Source organism: Siniperca chuatsi, linkage group LG19, assembly GCF_020085105.1.
Source record: "Siniperca chuatsi isolate FFG_IHB_CAS linkage group LG19, ASM2008510v1, whole genome shotgun sequence".
Lineage (NCBI taxonomy): Eukaryota > Metazoa > Chordata > Actinopteri > Centrarchiformes > Sinipercidae > Siniperca > Siniperca chuatsi.
In genome coordinates, this window is record NC_058060.1 from 19785637 (window position 1) to 19808642 (window position 23006).

A 23006-nucleotide genomic window follows, 5' to 3' on the forward strand; every position below is an offset into this window, starting at 1 on the left:
TGGCCTTACCTGCTGGGAGCCTCTATAAGCAGATTGGTTGGTTGGCTCTCTCTCACATCCATCCAACTTGGGTTGTTTGTTTGGTTTGATTGTGTTTAGTTTATCCTTTGTTCGTGTTACAGGGAGTTTTAGCTTAGCACCTACACTTTCATTGCATCCAACACCCACACTTCACCTCTGACTGCTGACTTCACATATCATAGTTTGCTTATGTTGAGTTATAATTAATAAATTACTGTTCACTTAAATTGTTACTGTGTGGACCTCCCTTCTTTGTTACGCACCTGAACGAGCTGAACACAACATCGGTATTGGTGTATATGTCAGCCAATAATTAACAAGAACTCACCAACCCTGTCTCCTAGAAATTACATATATATAGTACTAAATTGTTTTCCCAATAACGCTGTGATGAAAAACGTAATCACTGGCTGTATTATGTTCAGAGGCAACGTTTTTTTGAGAGAACGAGGAGCTACATTTATGTACTGCACTGGACTCAGGAAGTGACTAAATATGATGATTACCTTTGAGAACTCCATCATAAACAGGTCATGTGCCGAGGGAGATTTTTCTGTCGCTAACATCATGGAAAGCAGCCACCTGAAAAGGTCTGATTCTTTTTGGACCTAACACACTTCAGCAGAGTGCTAGAGATAGCTTAAATCATGTTGAGATAAGCACAACTAATTTTCAAGAAGATATCACATCTCAAAATGTACACTGAATACCGTGTGGGGGAATTCAGCATATAATTCTTTAGTAAATTAGATGCAATGTGTCTTTACTAAGTTGAATAATCTTCGAATTCTGTTTGACACATACAAATGAATCAGGTCAAAAGTGCAGCATGTTCACGGATTTGTTCACTTATTCTTATTATTAGTTATTTAGTCGATATAGAGGTCAAACAAATGCACAGGCTCACACTATGTCTATCATCCATTATTAATGTTCAGTGCAAGTGCTGTAAAATTACTTTTTCCATTTAATCTCAGCTGGCCTTGTATTCTTCTACTTCACTAAAACTGTTATTAGTTTTACGTGTAGGTGGAGAGAGCAATAGTGATAGATACTGTAAATAGATATCTATAATAAGAGCAAGAGATCAAGTGTTTTGAGACCAACATGTCTTGTGGGTGCATTTTGCCTGCATTGTTTGTGTGAAGTTCTCTTGACATTTACCGTTAATGTTTTAGATCTTTAAAAGATACAATGTGTAAGATATGGCCAGAATTTTAGTTCAAAACATGAAAAAAATGACCCTAACCTAACCCTAACCATCAAGAGGCGATAGTGAGTCACTGTAGCGTCCAGTCTGCCCTCAGTCCAACATGAGAGGATGAAGAAGTAGAGCTACCCCAAGGGTTTGTCAGTCACGTTGAAGGTACAGCCAGAGACAGTTTAGAAAGTTAGTAGTTATTATTTTAGTTGTTTTAGAGCATCTATCACCAGTTAGTGTCACAGAAACACAAAGATGGCTGAAGCTCTTGGCAAGCGACCTTTATCACCATCCCAACCACCTGCTCCCGGCAAGAAAACGAGTTCTGCGGCAAAGAAAAGAAACAATGTAAAAAGAAGCAAAACAAGAGTATATATTGGTGTGGTTTTCCTGGTGACAGCTCTTGGCGAGTAAAGAGATGTGGTTTGATACTGAACTCGCAACGTTTCTTTTAGATGGTAAGTAACATCTAACATTGGCTATTTAGCAAAACGTATCTTTAGTGCAACTAATGACAACACACACCATACTGAAAAACATTCCAAATGGCGTCGATATATGTTTTTGATGTGTCAAAAGATGTGTTGTTTTCTTGCTACTATGGTCTTGCTAAAACTGAGCTAAGCAAGTAAACTATGGGCTGACGCCACATGTGAAGATTATAAGATAGAAGTGTTATTTTGACCGGCTCTCATACTCTTGACCTGCTGTTAGATAGTAGTTGGCTTTTTTTAATTAATTTTTTTACTGTAAATTCAGATTGTATGGACCCAGTAGTAGACCGACTGAAAAAATGGTTCACCATATTGTAACCACTTCGCTTTACTGTTATGAGATGAGGCAAGATTGGAAGTTTGGAAAGTTCGCTATACATTTTTGAGGACATTGCAAGGTTTATTGCATGTCTAACTGTACACAATCTTGAACAGTGTCATCGCTGCAATTAGTAAATCATGCAATTCTTGCACAAGGTGAAATGTTGGCCCCTATTTGTTTGGAGCATGTGGCCAGGAATGAATACATTGTGCCTTTTAAAAAAATTTAATTGAATTAAATTGAATCTACTGTAGACGTTTTAAATTTTCTTGAGGTGGTATTTTTACATTAAATCCTGTCAGTGTTAATAGTCGTGGAGATTATACAAAGAGATTTTGAAGCTCAAAACAGATGTGATTCACCAACTTTTAACCCAGTGTGGGAGGTGAAGAAAAAGAATTTCATTTACATGTAAAAAAAAAAAAAAGAAATCAGCATATTTTGAGAGTGTGTCTCAGAGAGGGTACTAAAACTCACAAGAACAGAGAAACCAAAAGTTTTTATTTTACACCAAATGTTTAAGCTACCTGTTTATATCTGCATTTGGCCAGTGTAGCCAATGCGTGAAGTCAATATGTAAATGGACCAAGAGCTTCTGGCAAGCAGACAGCTTTATATGATGTACTTTAATTGATGGGATGTCATGTAAAGTATATCTGATCATCTATGGGAAAATAAAACAGACACAAATGACCTGACCAAAGCATTTACCCATCTGCATTACAGTTCACAGCTAATTAGAGTGAAAGCCTATAGCTCGCAACATGGGCTGATGCATGTCCACACTATACTATATCAGTGTGTGTTGATGGCAGTCTTTTAAATAACTACTGTATGAGGCATGCACTACATCGTGCTGTGGTATTGTTTCTCCACATTTAACATGTGTGTGATGTGATGTGTGAAAAATAATGAAAATCAAGTTCATCTTCTCCACAGTTTCCAACAAGCTCAGTGTTGCAGACACTTAAAGCGTAAAATATATCAGCTAACAGTCAGTGTAGATGATGTCACTTTTGTTCTCTCATTTTAAGGGCCTTTAATTTGCCGGCTGTAGGCTTCTGTGTGCATATAATTGGATTTTTGAGAATTTTTGTGACCCACAAAACGTCCCAGTAATAAAAACAGAAACAACCAGATACACATTAAACTCTAACACAGAACTCTATTTTCTTTAAAATGTATTCACATTTTTGAATTTTGGTTTCTGCAGCTAACGATTATTTTGATCATCAATTAATCTGACTAATCTTAATCTTTTCTCCCCCAATTAATCGTCTAGACTAAAAAATGTCAGATAATAATGAAAAATGTCCAAGGTGGCGTCTCCAGGTGGTCTTGTTTTGTTCGACCAACAGTCCAAAGACATCTCAGTTTCAAATGGAGAAAAGCAGGAAATCTTTTTTTTGCATGAAAAATGACATTAACAATTAATTGATTATCAAAATAGTTTCAGGTTATTTTTATGTTGATCGACTAATCGATTAATCGACTTATCGTTGCAGCTCTAAACATTTGCTGCTGCTGTCAACTGTGAAGCATTTTCAGCTAAGCAGCACAGTGTAATATATGTCCTGAGCCTATTTCAAATATTTGACACATTGCTCTGCTGGACGTTGGCTGAAGTCACACTGTGCTTGTATCTAAACTCTGACTTCTCATGTCAGATGGCGATGTGGGAATCACCCATCTGACCAGTCTAGTTATGTACTTAAGTCTGTCTTCTATATGTGTTAAATGTAAAGGAGAATATTTAGAGACTGAGTAGAGTACTTAACTGTGATTACTGTGATGTTAATTTAGGTGTGATTCTTTCATCACCATTGTTATTGTAATTATTATAACTTCTGTTTTTTCCATTAGACTACAAAAGTGAATACAAATAAATAAATAAACTACTACTAACAGTTATTATATTACCGATCAATCTGATGATTATTTTTTCTATTTTCATCCAAAAAATAGTGAAAATTGCCAATTACAATTAAGCCCAAGGAGATTTAATCAAATAGCTTGTTGTGTTGGACCAACGGTCCAAAACCTAAAAATATTTTTACTTTTCTATCACACAAAACAAAGAAAAGCAGCCAATCCTCACAAGTGAGATGCTGGAGCAGAAGAGATTTTTGCATGAAAATTGACTTAAATATTGAAAATTGAAATATTATGATGTGATTATTTTCAATGAATCGATTCATTTACTAATCATTGAAGCTCTGAAAATAAATTACAGTCATTCCAAGATCTTGCTGAGGTTTATGATTTATTGTTAAAAAAAAGATAACTAAACAAAAAGAACAATTACTACCATGTATTCTGTTATTGTGTGATCAGTTGCACTAAAGTTTACAAATTGCAAGTCAACACTGTTTTAATTTAAAGTGCATTCAGTACCAAAATAATTCAGAGCTTTAAGGATACTTTTGGAAGAACATCCATATGTTATATGCTGTTTGTATATACAGTATCTCAAAATGTTCCCCATAGTTACTATTACAGTGTGTAAAAAAGCCTTGTAACAAAAACATTTAATACAATCAACTTCACATTGGAGGAGGCATGAATCTCACAATAAATATTATAAACCATTGGTTCTCAACCTGGGGGTCAGGAACCCTCCAGGGGGTCACAAGATAAATCTGAAGGGTCGCAAGATGGTTAGCGGGACAAGAAAGAAGAAAATACATAGTCCTGCTATACAAAATTCTATTATTTTTTGGGACTTTTCTTTTTTTTATCTTTGCTCTTTTGTAATTTACTGGACAATTTATCCCTCAGAGCTCAAAAGTATTCAAATGAAACAATCTAAGAAGATAACAACACTTTTTGGTGGAACTGCAATAACTAATTGACCTATATAACCTGTGATAAGGGGTCACAAGTAGCCAGTACTTAAAATCAAGGGTTTAAGGGTGAATGAAATACTGCCTGAGACATCAAGCTGCTTTTGATTTGGTTGGTAAAAATGGTTCTAGTGGTTCTAACTTTATTAGCTGACCCTGTTGTGATTGGTGAAGGTTACCAGCTTTCTTACAGTTGCAGAGATTTGAAGGGACTGAAGTAACACAGTGCATGGTGCTAATACACACATATACATAAATCTAGTGTAGCTAATGCACACTCTTCCATGACACGTTCCAGGACTGCAGCCATGTTACATGAGCGTCTTTATATGATTATCTGGAATTTCCTGGGCCTGCACATTCCAGTTATAGAACAACACCTTTTACATTTTCACAGCTTTCCATTTACCTGCTATTCTCTGGGTAGCCATCTACATACCATAACCAACAAACATGTCCATCGCCCCCACTGGCATTGACGTGCATAATACTAATCCTGAGCCCCGTGGCTCAAGCCTTCCTTTAGTTCTTTGGGGACAGAATGAAAAAGCCCACCTGGATTATACAATGTAACCGGAGCTGTGTTCCGGTGAGAAAGAAAAGGAAACACGAGGATAATGCCATCTCTTTTACACTACCAACAGTGCTGCCACGATCCAAAGGGATTATAAACAACTCAAACAAGCAGTACTACTTCAAACAATAAAATACCTTATTAAACCCCAACATGAGAGGGCCTTTGGGAAGGAAGACTTTTGATGTGTACACAATCCCTCCAGTAGTGAATATATTTAGTCTTGCACCAAGAAAAAGAGCAAATCACTCTCTTGATTCCATTCTTCATTCTGAGGGATATCAGGAGCCAAATTCAATAACAACTTTAGATCATAGCCCAATCCATCTCTGAATCATCCCATAGTCTTTGCATAGCCTTAGCCCCTCGGCATAATTTAACACTGTCAGACTATGAACTCATCTCCTCCGTAGAAAATGAATGGGCTGGGTTCCAAGAACAGGATATCTTCACAGAAATCCCTCAAACTTTTCTGGAGCCACTACATTTAACGGAATTCAGGCTGTGTCAAAGTGATATCTACTGGCAGAACAAACTGAACTGAAATGGAATACATTTTGGTCCGAGTGAAAATAATTTGTCTTGCACCTTTAGTTTACATTGTACATAGGCAAAAGTCTTATTGACTGGAAGTAAAGTTTAATATAGGTAGTTCTGAAATTGTTATAAAAGTAGTGACTTTTATAGACATTTTGTGGAATGTTACATTTTTATGGAAGAATCGCATTCCTGGAGTATGAAGAAAAGAACAGAAAAGAAAAAAGAAAGGAAAAGTTTTTTAGTTGGTTATGAGCATGCCATAAGAAAGAATATTCAAGTGACATTATTTACATACATTTCACACACAGAAAATGTCTTTGTTTCTTTTTTTATGGGCATAAAAAAGTCCTGTATGAGAAAGAAAAAAATTACTTCTTAACATTTTCTGCACCACCTAAGGTCCACTTATCCCTGTTGTCCCTGATATTGAATGAATGCTTTGGGGTAAGAGAATGAAAAGAAACAGAACTGATTCAGCCACCAGCTCTTTCCAATGCAGTTATTGTGGTTATGTTTTTATGAATTAGCCTTGGGCTCCAAAAGTCCAAAATCAGTCGTGCGAAGTCAGTCATGAGGGGGGTTAGTTTTGTTCAATGAAGCAATTATGCTTTTACAGCCATGCCTGTACCTCAGATGAAGAGAGAGAGAGCGGCAAAGGTCACTTATTGCATTCTAAGTATTTAGTAGATCATTTGGTCGTTAAGCTCAGGCTTTGAATGAAATACCTTTGAACAAAGTGATACAACCTAGTTTCCCTGGTTTCACTCTCAGGATCAGATGTTGTTTAGTTTTAATTGATCTATACATTTTGTCAGTCTGTCGGTCCACTACTTTGGTCCAGACTGAAATATCTCAACATCCCTTGGATGGATTGGCACAATTTTTGGTTCAGACATTCGTGGTTCTCAGCTGATGAATCCTAACATTGATGATCCCCTGACTTTTCCTCTAGCACCACCATGAGATTGTGCTAGATGTGTTGGCACAGTGTGACAACATTCTTGAGGAAAAAAATTACACAGCCAAGTTAAAAAATTACCTACCTCCACCTCTTCCGGCTAGCTTAAGCTTCCTAGCAAAAACTACATGTATAAGTCGCAGTAGCTAGCAAGTCTTCCCTCACAAAAAGTAATTTAAAAATGAAAGACACCTGTGGCATTGCTTCGCCTGACCTGGGCTGTGCCATGTCTGCCAGCACCGCCTAATTAATTTGCATATTGAGATCTGATCACAATCAAGATAAGAGAACGCTTGTTCATACTAGGTGTGAATGTCAAAGCTGGTGGCTTGGATGTCATTATACAGATACAGATCACATACAGCAGGTGTAAATGGGGCCTTAGTTATCCAAGAGACGGCCATGCAGTGGAGGAGAGAATACATTATTTACTAAAAAACAGCATCCAATCTGCCCAGATGAAAAATCTGTTTTCCAGCACCCCATGACTGATAGTGGAGGCCCATTATTAGTAAAGTATAAAATCTTGAAATTTTACATTCTATGATGCAATTAGTGACTATGTGCAATTAAATACAAAAAAGACTGTAATGAATTCTACACAATGATTCAAACATGAAACAAAGATAGAAATCATAATTAATGCACCTCCCTGCACTGTAACCAAGCACACTATTTCTTCTCAATCTGTGGCCATTCAAAACAGAAAAACAAAGTAGGCATTATCTCTGTGTTCTCCTGCTGCCAAGTGTATTTTTTTACAAAATGAATCGGCGACAGTATTTTGGGCTGTAACCAACTTGGTCTGCAAATGATAAAATACACCTCCAAGAGCAAAGGTGCAGAGGCACCATTGTGAATCGCCAACATTAGTCCGATGACTGGCTCATACAATACCCTAATTGCCTCGTGTTACTATGCACAGATTCGTCTCCACAGAGCAATGAGCCATTGCACATCGCATTACTATTCAAGTCACAAAACATTAGCTGAAGCCAGAACATAAAAAGTAAAAAAATAAATAAATAAATAAAATTTGACCACATTATTAAGAAATACTCGCAAACTGTGACATGACTTGCTATGAATCTTTTGAAGCTGCTACCTGATTTTGTTTACTATGCCCTGTGTGATATATATAAACAGTACTGATATGGAAATAAGCACATCGCACTAGTCATTTACTTTCAACACAGCTCAAAGTGAGGTTTGTGTGTGTTTGTCATGCTTTCAGAGCGGATGCCAAGTAAGAGCAAAGTAAGCTGTAGTAGAAAGGCTATACTAAGAGCTTTTCCAGTACATGTAGGTCATTTCTCCTCCCTGTGGAAATATAGCCTGTTTTAGGATTAGGGGCTATGATTCATTATGACTGAATTTAATTACAGTGAGAGGTGGCCAATGCATCCCCGGTTTTAGCATATTAGGGTCCCTTCATCCATCGGATGGTAAATGTCTAGAGGAGGGTGTGGGGGTTGGTTTGGATAAAATGTGTGTGTGTGTGTGTGGATGGAGGAGGAGAGGAGGTAGTAGGCTTCAGGTTACTTTAGCAGAGCTGCAATTTGAACACATTTACACTCTCTCTCTCTCTCTCTCTCTCTCTCTCTCTCACACACACACACACACACACACACACACACACACACACACACACACAAAAGCAGATTACTTAGAGTAATCAGGTTAAGGTTTGAAAATCGGATAACTCGTTTATGTATTTCCCTCTAACATTTCCAAAAAACGGTCTGACGTCAGAATCAACCCTCAGTGCACTACTATAAACAAAGACAGTGCATGTAAATTATAATTAGGACTTTCTACCATTGATATAAATCACATAAACTACCAGTTTGTTATTGCACTTAATTACTGTCATTAGGCGATGGGGTAGTGCGGTGGTTCCCAACCTTTTTTGTCTGATGTACCTTCATAGCCCTCGCTCCAGTATACCTGCAGTTGTTTCAGTAGGTTTGGAGTGGTGGTGGACATTTTGATAATTTATCCATTACTTTTAGTAATTTAATCTTCTCATTTGTACAATCTGCTTGCTAGCTAGTTTTCACAAACTCTCAGTTGCATTATGTGGTCAAAACGTATTACAACTGACTCGGGTTGGTGGGAGGCCTGTTGGAGTTTTCTGGGGAGTTTATTGGTTGTTGTGACAAAAAATATACTGAAGATCAGCCTCACACCACATTTTAAGTCTACTTGTGTTTATTTTCCTCCTAATCACAGATATGTAATATAATATAAATGTATGTTTTACTAAATCAGAATTTCTGCTCAGATTCTCCAATTAGCTGAGCTACACCACAATCTTCCCATGTAGCCCCTGGTTCCAGCATAGGTACACCCTGGTTGGGAATCATTAGTGTAGTGTGTTCCTTCAGTGGTACTTTCCAACATGACGTTACATGCAACAACTCCCTGAAACCCAGATAAGATTTATCGTGTACCACATAATTGGGTTTCACCTTCCCAAATCTAGCTCTGTTAATCAAATTATTCTTCCTCCCTTAACATGAAAAAGGAAACCAAGTTTCTCACTTAGACGGATGTTTCTGAAATTAGACTACAGCTGAAAGTGGGGAATAATCTGATTACTATGGAGCTTCAATGTTTGTTAAATCAATGGATAGATAGACTTTAAACCTGGGGTCCCATGAGCAACAGAGAGTAATACATAATGAATCAATCTCAAAACACACTTGACACAGTGAGCAACTCTCTGAAGGTATCTGTAGTAAAAGATGAAATAATAGAGATGAAGAAACTCAATATCTCTGTAATCGTACTTTAAAGAAAGATTTGTAATTCCTCAAGTCTCTTATCTGATGGTGTATCAGGCTGTATGAAAACCAATTTCAGAAAACTGAGATCAAACTGCTTTAATTTCATACAGATAACTATGTGAAATGTAATTAGTTAGTCCGTGAAAAACAAGCGCCGTTCTATAGTGCCTCATTACATTTTGAGGAGAATAGTCGAGTAGCCTCTGCACGCAGATGCCGGACTAACATCTTTCTCTTGTGCCTCTCTTTCTCTGCCTCTCATATCATGTCTTTTTTCTGCTTTCCAAGTAACTAAATACATTTTCATATTTCACAAAACGGCAAATTGTCTCTTCTTTAAACCACAAAACCTTCTAGTAGGAACAAGGGGCAGACATTTAACAAACCTCTTTGTAATACATGAACTGCCTGTATGCATTTGAGCCCTGTCATGCTTACATTATTCATTGAAATGGAGAAGAATGCTTGATAACGCGATTATACCAAACACAATAGTCTCCAGGCCACCTGTTATCCACTTTGTAGAGCAAAAATGGAGAGATCTAAAAACTTAACTTTTGTGTGTATTCATAGTACGTCTACACTTTCCGCACAGACTGAGGACCTCTCTTGAATTATTCAAGATCAGACCTGTTGGGGATGTCGAAAATTCAATTCAGCACTTCAGGAAACTTCAGCAACCACATATTCAGACAAAAACTGCACATAAAAGAGAATACAGTCAGAAAACAAAATAAAACACACAGCAACTTCAAACTATCTCACAGGTCCTTCTGCCCAGAATATTCTTTAATATTTAATTAAGTTACAATATTATTAGCAACAAGAAAGTGTATTTATTTGATACAGTACATCCAAATGCCAAAATGATGTACCTCTGTTTTTACCAAGGCATCAACAGAACACCATAAATTTGAAGAACCTAGCCGAGGGGTGAGACAAGGGGAGAGCAAGTATATTCAAGCTCTAAATAATAATTTAACTTTGCTAAAAAGACAAACAGCTTCTATAATAAGTGCAAACATATGAGAAGTAAATCCCTGTACAACACCACTTTTTCAAAAAGTCTGGGATGTCTTTGTCTCTTGCCTACTTTGTCTTGAATTGGTCTTTTTTAGTAAACATGTTGTAAACAAATGTTGGGCTTTGGTTCATTTTATGCACTGTATCTGGAGAACAACATTTTAATTTGACAGATTTATCAAATTTACAGTGAATTCAATGGACATGAAGTTTAAGCTACCCACTGGAGCAAATTTGGCTTTAGAGTTTATGGGTCGAAGCAGCTCAAAGCCCCTAAAGACCCATAGTCTACCCACTCAGGCGTTTTCACTGATGTTGCCTGATTAGACCTTTCACAGGACTGCGTGGGCGTGTACAAACTGTGCTTGACCTTCACTCTCCTGTTAGTTTTGTTACAGGTATTAGGTGTACCACTTACAACATTATCATTCTTAATATACAGTTTGGTGATATCATGTAATTCCCAGCATAGCTCAACCCAATTTCCACCTGACTGGAGGACTAATCCAAAAGGGTAACTGACGACACCTGTGTGGCTGTGCAGGGCCTTTAAACAACATGATATCTTTATTTTCATGTAAAAAAAAAAAAATTGCACATTTGTGTGGGTCAAAAATGGGTCATTTTTTAAAATGTTAACACTTGATCAGACCTGTTAGCTCAACAAAATTGCCCTGCACTCCGAAATGGGCCACGACTGAGGAAATTCTGAGTAGTCTGGTAGTATTGAACAGAACTAATGATGGGACACAGCTAGATATACCTAAACAATACTGTTTCTTTTGGGTAAATTTAGCCTATTGTATAATATATAGTCAATAATTCTAAAAACCCTTAAATGTGCGATGAACTTTTCATAGTTTCAGTCTTTTTCTCCATAATAGTGAAATGGTACGAAGCTAATTTGGAGCCTGTCTGGTTATTGATGTTAAAGGAATAGGTCAATATTTTGGGAAACACGCTTATTCACCAGACTAGTTTTTAGCCAGGCACGGTAACTTTCTGGAGTCTCCACTGGTTGCCTAGCAACTGCTCAGAGCCAAGAAATAGTTTAGCACGCAACCCTCCATAAAAAGGTGAATTGTCGTTTTTACATTTCGTTTTTTCTACGGAATAAACAAAGAAGATATAACGTGTTGGTGCTGTTAGGTGGATTTTGTTACCCTAAGACAGAGCCAGGCTAGCTGTTTCCCCCTTTTTCCAGTCTTTATGCTAAGCTAAGCTAACTGGCTGCTGGCTGTAACTTTATACTTAACAATCTTCTAATCTGACTCTCTGAATGAAAATTAATTTTTGCTTTAACTATGTCATTGATGTACAGTATTCTGGAAAACTGACCCTGGATCTGACCACGCATAATACAATCACATATCACACTCTACAGAAATCTTAAGTCAAATCCCCTGTCACCTCTTGTAAACCCTCAGTGACTGTATTTTGCAAATTTTGTTTGGTTAAAGCGCTTTTACCACAGTAAATTCCTTAGCAATTATTAGTTGGATGCTGAAGGGTAGATTAAATTCTCTTTTGACCCATTAAAGAATCTCATATATATTTTTATGGATCAAATGTACAGTTTATTGCGTGTTTGGTCTTGAATCAGTCTCATTTTACACTGTCTTGACTTTGTCCTGACCTCCTTCTGGACTTTACTGGACCTCATCTAAAAATTGCCTCAGCCCTATATGTGTGAGAGAGTGCAAGTGTAAACAATGTTCCTCTTCTGTCCTTTCCCCTACCCCGCTGATAACTACCCTCTAGTCTAGTTTACACTGCTGTTTTCATCCTCTTTGATTCCCTGGCTCAGATAAAGGCTTTCCCACCATCCCATAGGCCCCCAGGATGCCTCATGAGCTCCCCCCTCTGTGAGCTCTTGTCCCTGGGTACCGTGTGTATGATGTCCCCCGTCCTGTCAGCTTGAATCACCCTCCTCTCCGGCTCAACATGCTGCTCTCACCACTCCCCAGCTGCGCCGCTGTATTTACGGCACCAGCGAGTGTGAGTAGATGCTATTGAGACTGACCTTTGCAGCATTGCCCTGTGCTCTATGATTCTAACCCATTTGACAGTGAACGTCTAATAGAATGCTAATGAAGTAGTTTTGCATAGTAACATGTTATGCTGGTTCCATTGTAATTATCTGTGGGACTATCCCTGATGCCCATGATGCATATTGTTTGATTATTAAACTGAATTACTGTCATGCACAACACCAGGTTCTCGCTAGCAGGTCAGAAATTACTCATGATGCATGCTCGTAAAAATGTCTAATGATTGTTGCAATGAATATGATCAAACAGTAACACTTTTTGCCAAGAGGAACATTTCCTGTTTCCTATGTTTGAGACAATCATTTCCTTTTTTTTCAGCCTCATGTGAAGATTTGACAGAAAGCTATAAGAGATTCTTCCATCGAGAGATGTTTTCCATTTTCTTGCTACTCATTGAGCTTCTTTTATTTGTACTGGAAGAAATCCTTTTGAGTATAGCAAGAGACCCCTGGCTAATGCCACCTGAATGCAGCCTGAATTATAAGGTGAAATAAGTCCATCATTACTCTTATGGTTAGCCAGACTGCCAATTTTGAAGACATCTCTATAAAAAAAAGCATAAGGGCTGTGTTTGTGTGCTTGCACCTCCCGTGATGTGAAGCAGCACTCGAATTTCTCCAGTCAATTGAATATAAACAGATCTATGAAAAACGACATGTCCTTAATAGAATGTAGCAGTAGCTTTACAAAAGTTATCAAATAGAGGAAAAAAAATTCCTAAGTGTAAAGCGAGGAGAGTTGGTGCTTTAAAAAAACAAAGATCTAAAAATTTAGTTGTCTCTGCTATTTGTTACAAAATGTGCACGCCTGCTAACACTGCTCAGCAGAAGCTACAGATTGGTACATTTCAACACTTGCAAATATTTAGTCAAATGAATACCCTGCAGAAACTGTTAATCACATTATGTTTACCAGTAAGGGTTTGTTAAGTGGATGAGTTGCTCCACCATTTTCGCTTGTTTCAATATGTTCATCATCAATTTGCGGTGGAGGTTTTGCAGTTTAGGGTTCTTTAATGTATGTTTCCACTGGCTTGATGTGGCTGCAGCTGATTCCAGGCCAGTACACTTTGCCGAGGCAGAGTGCCAAGGCATAATGAGACATTTGGTTGTGAAATTCAAAATCTGACAGAATGTATTAAAGCCAAGCAGACTGCAGATGCAAAGGGAGCAGTCAGGCCAAAGTGATGACTTCCCATTTCCTACCAACTATATCATATTTCCCTTTGCTTCCAGCCAAACAAATGACCAAGCTGCGCAGCGACTGTGCCATTGTTTGGACAAAGACTCCTATTGTTAGTCATATTAGATACATCGGCTACATCTGACAAAAGCAATTACTGGTCATGTCACTGGTGTTTTTGCCTATCACCTGCTGGAAATTTTAGAGCTGAGTATGAAAAACCAGCTTTGGCTGCATGTGTTGTTCTTTTTTGTAGAAGCTACATAAAGAATTCATTTCTAGTAAGGTCATTTTCTTGACATGGCAGGACCTTCCATGTCGCTCACACTGAGTCACAAGGTCAGGGTGTCCTGCCCAGGCTTTTTTACAGCGGCAGCATGCCCTTGTGATACCAAACAAACACACACTATGTGACAACTATGATCTTAGGGAACAAATAATGTGACAGCTTCTCAAGCTCCCAGGCAGCCTGCTCTGCCCCGTGGGGAGTAAATTAATCAGATTTTTCATATTTTTGAAATGGTTAGAATGAGCTAGGGCATGAGGTCAGATGTAAAGATGCACATGCCTGCTGCTATGCTGTCTCTGCCCTGGACTGCTACTGCTACCACTGTAAATGCACGGATACCAAACAAACTAAAAAATCAATCAATACATGTATGGGAAAAAAATAAAGACTACCTGTTAGAAAAGGGGTTGCAAATGAGTTTGTGTATATTCCATGTGGATAAGCAGATCTGTACATCTATGAATAAGTAATCAGCCTATTCATGTCCTTCGGGATTTACTAACAAGAAAAGCAATCAGACACAAGCATGTGTAAAAGAAAAGAAGCACTTGAAATTCCTGAATACTGTACTGGCCTCTCTTCTCTAACTTTCAAATGTGCAACACAGGACAAGGACACAACATCTGAATCAGCGAATAGATGTTCTCCAGCAAAAAATACTCTCCCCACTAGTCCGATATAGTAAATATCTGGGGACAGACAGGTCAGACAAACAGCGTTTTAAGATACTGAAGAAATGACCTTTAGCTGAACTCTAGCAGTGTCACAAATAGGCTCATTGTGATTTAGATGCTTTCCTCCAGCATCCAGCAAAAATAGAGCGGAGAACAATAGGACAGTCAAATGTATCCTAATTCCAGCTGGAGACGGTAATCCAGTTCAGAGTCAGCAAGGAAATGGGCTTGCGAGAGCAGACCCGGCAAATACATGCAGATGAGAATGATTATCCTGCAGATGAGCGGAAAGATGAAAACTAATTTAATAATAAGACCAGAAAATTCTCCAAGATAACAGGGATCTAGAGACCAATCCAAGACCCATCTGGCCTGCACTGCACACACCAGAGCCATTTCAGACTAGGCAAGGGCTGTCCATTAAAACAGTGGTGCTGAAAGCTGGGGCGCAATGTTTGTGTACACCAAACACTGTGATGATGTACTTAAGTACATTTTGAGGTACTTGTGCCTGTATTTTACTTGAGTATTTCCACTTTATGTTACTTTATACTTCTACCCCACTGCATTTCAGAAGGAAAAAAAATACTTTTTACATTCCATTATTTGACAGCTATAGTTACTTGTTACTTCCAGTGATGGAAGGTAACTAAGTACAATTATTCAGGTTCTGTACTTGAGTACATTTTGAGGTAGTTGTGCTTGTATTTTACTTGACAATTTAAATGTTATGCTGCCATGTACATCCACTTAAGCTACTTCAGTACATTTTGTTGATGCAGTTTGCTTAAAAAATACCAATTTGAATGCAGGACATTTACTTGTAATGGAGTATTTTTAAACTGTGGTATCCCTACTTTTATTTTAGTGAAGTATCTGAATACTTCTTCCACTGGTCTACATATAGTTAGAGGAAATGTGATCCATAATAGAAAAGCAGTGCGACCATATCTCATAAATGCAAGATTAATGCTTTGTCGGTGTACCTTCATGTTAACCATGCCGTTTGTGTCATTGGGAGGGTTTCATACTTATTGATGTGTCAGTCTATCTGATTGTACCTTGGCAGAACACCTACTGTACAAAGACACATTTGAGTAATATATACCTTTTCTGGAGAATGATTACAAGGCAAATTACCTTGTCACGTCGTACACCACCCTGTAAACTAAAACTGCACATCTGCAGCACAGTTCAGCCTGGCTGGAATAAAATGCAGAATACCTTCCTACACTGTCTGTGTTTTGTCTTTTCATTTGTTTAACATTTTATATAGGGCATTGAGAATATGTACAACTTCGTAAAAAACTGCTGTGTCCCAGATTTCGCAGGTCATTATGGTAAGAGGTTTTTGATATGTGAATTACTGTACAGGTGCACTAAACCTGGTGCCAGATCTGCAAAAATAGGGTGTGTGAGGATGTGTGAATCACAAGCTTTTTCAGAGATACACACATTTTAAATAGTTGTTTCTTGTGCATGTAACATGTAGTTAAGCTGTGCTAATGCTGATCCATTAACAGTCACAGATAGCTTACCTTGCCAACGTAGAGTGGTTCATTCCCTGTGTACTCCTCCAATACGAAGAACTGGTTCCATACCCAGCTGCGTTTGTGCCTGTGCAGGACCTCCCAGGGGTCTGGATCAGAGTGGGGGGACTTCTCCAGATCCCCAGAGCTGGGATTCAGCCCCCAGCAGCCCCTCTCCCGCAAGGGAAACAGGAGTGCCAGGAGAGCCAGGGCTCTGCATATGCCTGAGCAACACCACCCCATCATCTGGGCCGCCTCCAAAAGCACTGAGGCCAGAAGAGTAGCAAAAACTAAAAAAAGACAGTAAGGCTGAAATGTCAAAACCCTCAGGGTTTTATCCACACAGTCCTGACCCTGTGTTTCACCAGAAAGCAAGAGCAGTCAGACCCTGAAAAGAGTGCATGGGTTGAAAAAGAGTCAAGCTCTGCATTTTGCTGTGTTGCTCTTCTTTTTTTCCTGATTGGAGACTAAAAGGGGGGTAATTCCCTCCACTTTGGAGCCAGGGAGTTGACATTAAAGCTGGCTAACAGGGTCAGTGGCGACCGGGCAGGCTTCAACACACAGGCTGTATAATTGGCACCTATCAGAACAGAGAGAGAGGGAGAAAAAAGAGAGAGACAAAGACATAGAGGAGAGAAGAGAGAAAGTGCCGTCAGCAAAATTGCCTCTGTGACCGCAGTCACTTTAGACAGCAAGTAATGTGCTTGCTGATGCAATGATAATGACATTTTTCACCAATCATAAAGAAATTGGTCAAAAATGAATAGACAGTAAATTTGGTACATACAATCAACATAACGTCCTTCACGTACACACACTCACCTACACACATGCCAAAGAAAAAGGGGGCGAGGTCAAAATGTCTTCCAAAACGGAGGAAAAATTATTTGGCTTTTCAATGCACATAAGCAAAGAGATTTCACAGTGAATGAAACAACAGTGGCTGCGCAGAATAACAATCAAACCCCTTTCAGCTGGCTCCCAATTATCTGGGCTTTTACCTCACCAAGGTCATTATTTTGTCACATTTTCTTTGTATAAGATCATGGCTTAATGGTGGCAGGGCTCGCTACTCAACACTAACAAGCCACATGATCTGTGTGGCGAGCTCTCATCACCAAGATTAAAAATAAATCTGAGCTGTCAGCAGCATGATGGCCCGAGTGCTCCTGACCTCTACTCCAAGCAGTCCATCCGACGGCCTGAGCACATGCAAGGGGATCTGTCTCCCTGCTGTCGTCATGCCATGACAGATCCCCCAAGATGCCAGAACATGAAGACTTGTCAAAGCAGAGAAAAGCATCAGCTCCTGACAGATAATGTTCTTTGTGTCACAACACATATTGGCAGTCCTGAGTAGTGAGCAATTACGTAAACTTCATGATATTACTGGTATTATCTGTCTAATGTGACGCGTAACAATGACTTTAACAATTTCCCTCAAATATTATGATGGAGGAACACTCAACACATGAAGCCAGTGAAGCAGAGCTCGCTGGAAAATGTATGCAATATCTTGGGATGATATTGACTTAAACTTCAGGAGGTCTTCTGAAAGCAGATGTTTAGAAAACTGAGAGCTTGACCTCACATATATTTTTTTTCTCGCTGACCTCTCTTTCTCTCTCCTCTACGCTGAGTATTGGCAGGGCCCTGGATGAGGAAGGTAATTGCTTTGGCATAAAGTGACCTCTTTCTTCCCACACAGATTCTCCAGTTCTCATTTTACTTCCTCTCTGTCCCCCCCTAGCAAAATAAAAACAGCACACCACACATCCTGTGGAAGTGATTTGTTGTACTTCGCCACAGCAAAGTCATTATCCAGTGCTAATAATTAAGACGGAAATAGATCACAACAGCATGATTGTCACCTCTGCAGACACCTAGATGTTTATGAGGAGCATCCTGAACGTATGAGGATTTGTTTTAAAAATGCCTCACTTTAAAATGTTCAAATTCTTAATGGAAGCATCTTGAAATTTTTGCTTTTTTCCCTCTCTGGTCAAGGTGCAGAAAGCACACAAAAACCAGTCAGGAAAAACTTTCACCAAGAAGCCATAAAGCCGTGGAAACATTCATCCTGATCTGCTTGTGCTTTTAATATGAACTAGAATACAATGACTCTACACACTAAGGCTGCAACACGTGCACATGTGCAGACAAACACACGCACATTCAAAGTCACTGCCTCTGCATGACAATTTAATGGTAGAGGTGGAAAGTGGAGCAGATCTGGCTGCAGGGCAGCACGGGTAGTGAAGGCAGGTTGCAGCGGTGGTATTATGGGAGAGAGAATCGGCGCAGGGTCAGTTTGAGACGAGCGGCCAAGTAATGCTTCTCATTTCGCTAAACCCTGAACACTAGAATAGATGGGAGTCAGATACAGACTGGAGATAACACTAATGTAGTTGTGGGTGCAGCAGTGTGATCAATAAGGCAGATATTGCCTTGTTATTAAATGAGTTTTTGCTGATTTACTGTCTAGTTGATTTGTCCAAATTGTTAAGCAATTTATGCTGCAGAGAAATACATTATTTCAATGCATTTTAATTGTTAATCATTTTAAAGTGCATAACATCAAATCTAGCTTGAAATGAACTGCTCTCCTCGCAAATAAAGACACACAAATACAAAGAGATGGATGTGACAAAAGACAATTTTCTCATGAGGACATCCATTTCTTCCTTCTGTTGGTGTCAGGTGATTGACAGTAAGCAGAGAGTAACATAACGCAGCACTGATATGAAAACACTCAACTCGGGCACAATGAGGTGACAACGAAAGCAGGGGAAAAAACTTTGGCGAAAACCAAATGAAGGCGCCGTGTCGACTGATTATCTCACTCGGTGATAGTTGTTTTTCATACTGTACAGGAGTGGAAACCAGGCCTGATGAAACCAGGAAAAATGTCAAGAAGGGCAAACTCGAGGACTGGCACAAATGTGAAAAAAGCAGAGGCATTGTGCTTTAACTACCAGATATCAAACTGTCTATTATTCTTCATTTAAAGACAGTTTTACCCATCTGCCTTAAAGCACTGGCAATGTGTTCATGCCAAATGCTCTAAATGCTTCAGTTGGTTTTCCACCCTGCAGAGAAAATCAAACTGGTGCTTTTTCTTATCATTTCAAAATATTCAAATATCAGCACAAAATATCATCTTCTGGCAGACCCAATGTAGCAATGCTAGCCTTTCAAAAGGGTCCATATTAGACTTCCTGTAGAGAGAAGCAGACTCATTGTTGGGCAGTGTCAAAGTGATGAGGCTAAATTAAGTGAAAATGTGAGATAAAGCCGTGAATGTAAAGCCTCCCAGTCATCCCCTGGCTCTGTTTCTCTTACACACAGTGTTCTAATCCCATTTGCCAGTCTCACAACAGGATTACCAGTGCTACAGTGCTCAGTAACCAATCACACGCCTCCTCTGATCCATATTCTCCTCAATCATTGTGTACTTTCAGAGCGTCTTCACTCGTGGGCCAGAATACACAACACAAACTGCTAAGAATTTAAGTTAATTATGGTTTGAGACGCTTCATGAATGCTGTTTATGGTGTCACTTAAGTTTGAATTAATTTTGAATCAGTTACTAAAGGAAACATGTAGATCAGGTTTTTGTGATGCATTTAGTGCCATTTGAAGCTGTTTGTAATAAAAAGGGCAGCATATGAGCAGTTTTCATATAAATAATAGTAACGTGGCACTTCACTGACTTATCCTGGACCTTCCCTCTTTATTTGTCTCTTTCCGGGGAAATCAGAGCACGGGGGCAGCTACAGGGAGACAATAACCCCACAGGTGGTGGGACTTCAAGGACAGTAACAGTACATACAGACCAGAGTCTTGCTGATGCAGGAGCTTGAACCCTAGTCCTCTAGTTGAAGGGTGGTCTCTCCACTCACAGACTTCTGATACTTCATCTCTCTTTCATTTAAATTCATCTTGCATCCTTCGCTAGTAGATTTGAAGCTGACTGCCACTGTGTACGTTTCACATGCTGCATGGAAAAGACACAATACAACATCTGTAAAGAGTTAATAGAGAGATTTATAGAGTTTAATACACATGCTGTTTGTTGTTAACAAACAGGAATTTGCCTTTTTTTGTTCAATCACTCTAGCGTTGGAGAATGAAGCACATCTGTCGGTTTTTACTGAAATATTTTTGGAATTGTGTTTTTAAAAAGTCCTTAAACTGAGACCTTAAGTTCCACACATTTACAGTCACAAATATCCCTTCCTGTCCTCCCAGAGACATGATGATATAATTTATAAATGCTGCTGATGGGTTGTGCAAAATATCATACTGCACATTCCACTCACTATGGTGACTACAGAGCTTACAGGCAACAAAAGCACAGTTTATCATTTTGCACAGTCAGAGATCTCATATATTGTGATGCATTTTGCTTCAATATAAACTGCACTGCAAGAAATATCCATCTTAATAAGTCATTTTATTGTGTATTGATCCGTTTGTCATTTTTTTTGTGTCCTTAAGTGGAACATTCTGCCAATTTCTGGGAGGCTTGCACTTATTCCCACTGCAGCTATTAGTTTTATGAATTTCCAGGAAACATGTTGATCTTTTATTCAAAAAATTCTTAATTCCTAATTTGATTGAATATAACTTCTTTTTTTTTATCCTGCTTGCAGTTTTTTTTTCACTTGTTCACAGAAATAATTGAGATTTTGCAGTCCAGTTCTGTGACTCTGACATGGACTCTTTGCAGTGTAAATCAGCAGGTAGCCCCCTCTTGACGGCGCACCGATGTGACCTGACTGCTTTGACCCTCCTGTTAAGCATCAATCACTGCGCATTAGGTGTCAACACCTGCACAATGCAGAAAAAGTTCGTAGGGCGCACGTGTTCCAGAATCGATAAGAGACGTATTCCCGTAAAAAAAACCAGCTCGCATCATTAACACAGATCGATTAAACATCTTAACAACTTCGGGGTTTAGAGAAAGAAAGCGGAAGACGACAGAGGACGGTGGCAAATAAACACGTGATGGGGATCGGGCAGCACGAAAACACCGACAGAAAAAATCTCTGTGAGCGACCGCCGCAGGAAACCTGTGTCCATGGAATACTAATTACAGAATAAGCGACGGGTCAAAAATGCACAGAATACCTAAGCAGACCATAAATTAAGTGAGATGCATCATGGGAATGAAAAAGAAAACTCGACACATGATTGCAATTGTCCTCACTGCGCTTTGAAATCTATTGGCATTACTCACCAGAAGAAGATGGAATAACTTCACCGCCGCACAGATGGTGTCTGGTGGTAAAAGTTGGGTTTTTTTCTCTCCACGCACCACACACAGGAAAACAGCTTATGTCAAAATAAAGAGTTTAAAAGTTTTCATGATGAAATTAGTCCTGATGGCAGAGCAGGGATGCTGGAGATCGGCCACTGGATCGCGCGTAAATGCTCTCACCCTTGGCAGGGATGTGGCAAGTCTGATCCCCCTTTCTCCCTCTCTCCCTCCCTTCCTCTCTCTCTCTCTCTCTCTCTCTCTCTCTCTCTCCCTCTCTCTCTCTCTCTCTCCGTATTCTGCGCAGTGCCGCCTCTGTGCAGGGAACCCCAGCTGCAGGGTTTGGGGTATGTATCTATCTCTCTCTTACATAGGCAACAGGGGACGCGCAGCAGCGAGGAGTCAGAACACCGGACGAGACAGGAAATGCTCTCATCTGAGCCAAATCCTCACAGACTGGAGTGGAGAGAGCCTATCGAAATAGTTTGACCAAAATAAGTTGTCGAGGAGGGAGCCAGAAACACACGCAGCGTTTTGGCAGAGGGAAAGAAGAACCGAATTTTCAAACCTGCCAAGTTTTTGGCAGCAGATGGCATGTGTACTGTTAAATGATTGCCTTGCTTGGTGAAAAGAAAATCAATACAAAATTCTTGACACCTTCAACCAATGAGAGGGATTTAACAGCCCTTCAGTCCCTTCACCTTGAGAATTAATAGAATTAATTAGCCTAAATCCTACAAGCCATGTGTTAAAATAAGAGAACATTATATTTAATTTTCCTTTGCAAATACATGCATTATATATATTCTCATTTAAAGTTCAACTGGACATCTTTCCTTCATTTTTTCCCTTGCATAATTCACACTTCCCAAATTGACTTTTTAAATACCCCCTTTAAAAAAAGAAAAGAGTGTACTTCCACATAGATATTTGGGCTCCCATTCATTTTTTTTTTTATCCGATTAGCTGCAAACTGAGCTCCTGTGGTGACAGAAGAATGCAGCATGAGGCTGGCATCTCTACACTACTGCACCTCTGCACTCACAGACCTTTGAAACCGATCAGTATTAGTTACATTCCTAATTAGTGACAGTAAACATCCAGCATGCACCAGCATATCAGAATATAACACCTTTCTCTCTTCAAGCCTTGTCTAAACAGTTTCTGTTTCAACTTTCTGAGCAAGTGGTTTACACTTATTTTCATTTCACCTGTTCTCACATAAGAAAACATTACATTTAACTTTAAACACAGCC

At 39.2% G+C, this 23006-nt stretch overlaps 1 protein-coding gene across 3 annotated transcripts in view; it reads right to left on the bottom strand.

Annotated features, from left to right (window-relative positions):
- Positions 1-22319, bottom strand: part of LOC122866944 (cadherin-7-like) — a 97411-nt gene extending 75092 nt beyond the window's left edge. Inside the window, exons 1-3 of one of the 3 annotated variants that reach the window (XM_044177233.1) lie at positions 21733-22319; positions 20327-20487; positions 16500-17070 (exon numbers count right to left, since the gene is read on the bottom strand). In XM_044177233.1, the coding sequence (XP_044033168.1) occupies positions 16500-16736 (237 nt within the window). In that variant the 5' untranslated portion in view covers positions 16737-17070; positions 20327-20487; positions 21733-22319. Of the gene's footprint in view, positions 1-16499; positions 17071-20322; positions 20488-21732 lie in introns of all 3 variants that reach the window. The other 2 variants (XM_044177234.1, XM_044177232.1) reach the window with 2 other exon arrangements.
- Positions 22320-23006: the final 687 nt, after the last annotated feature.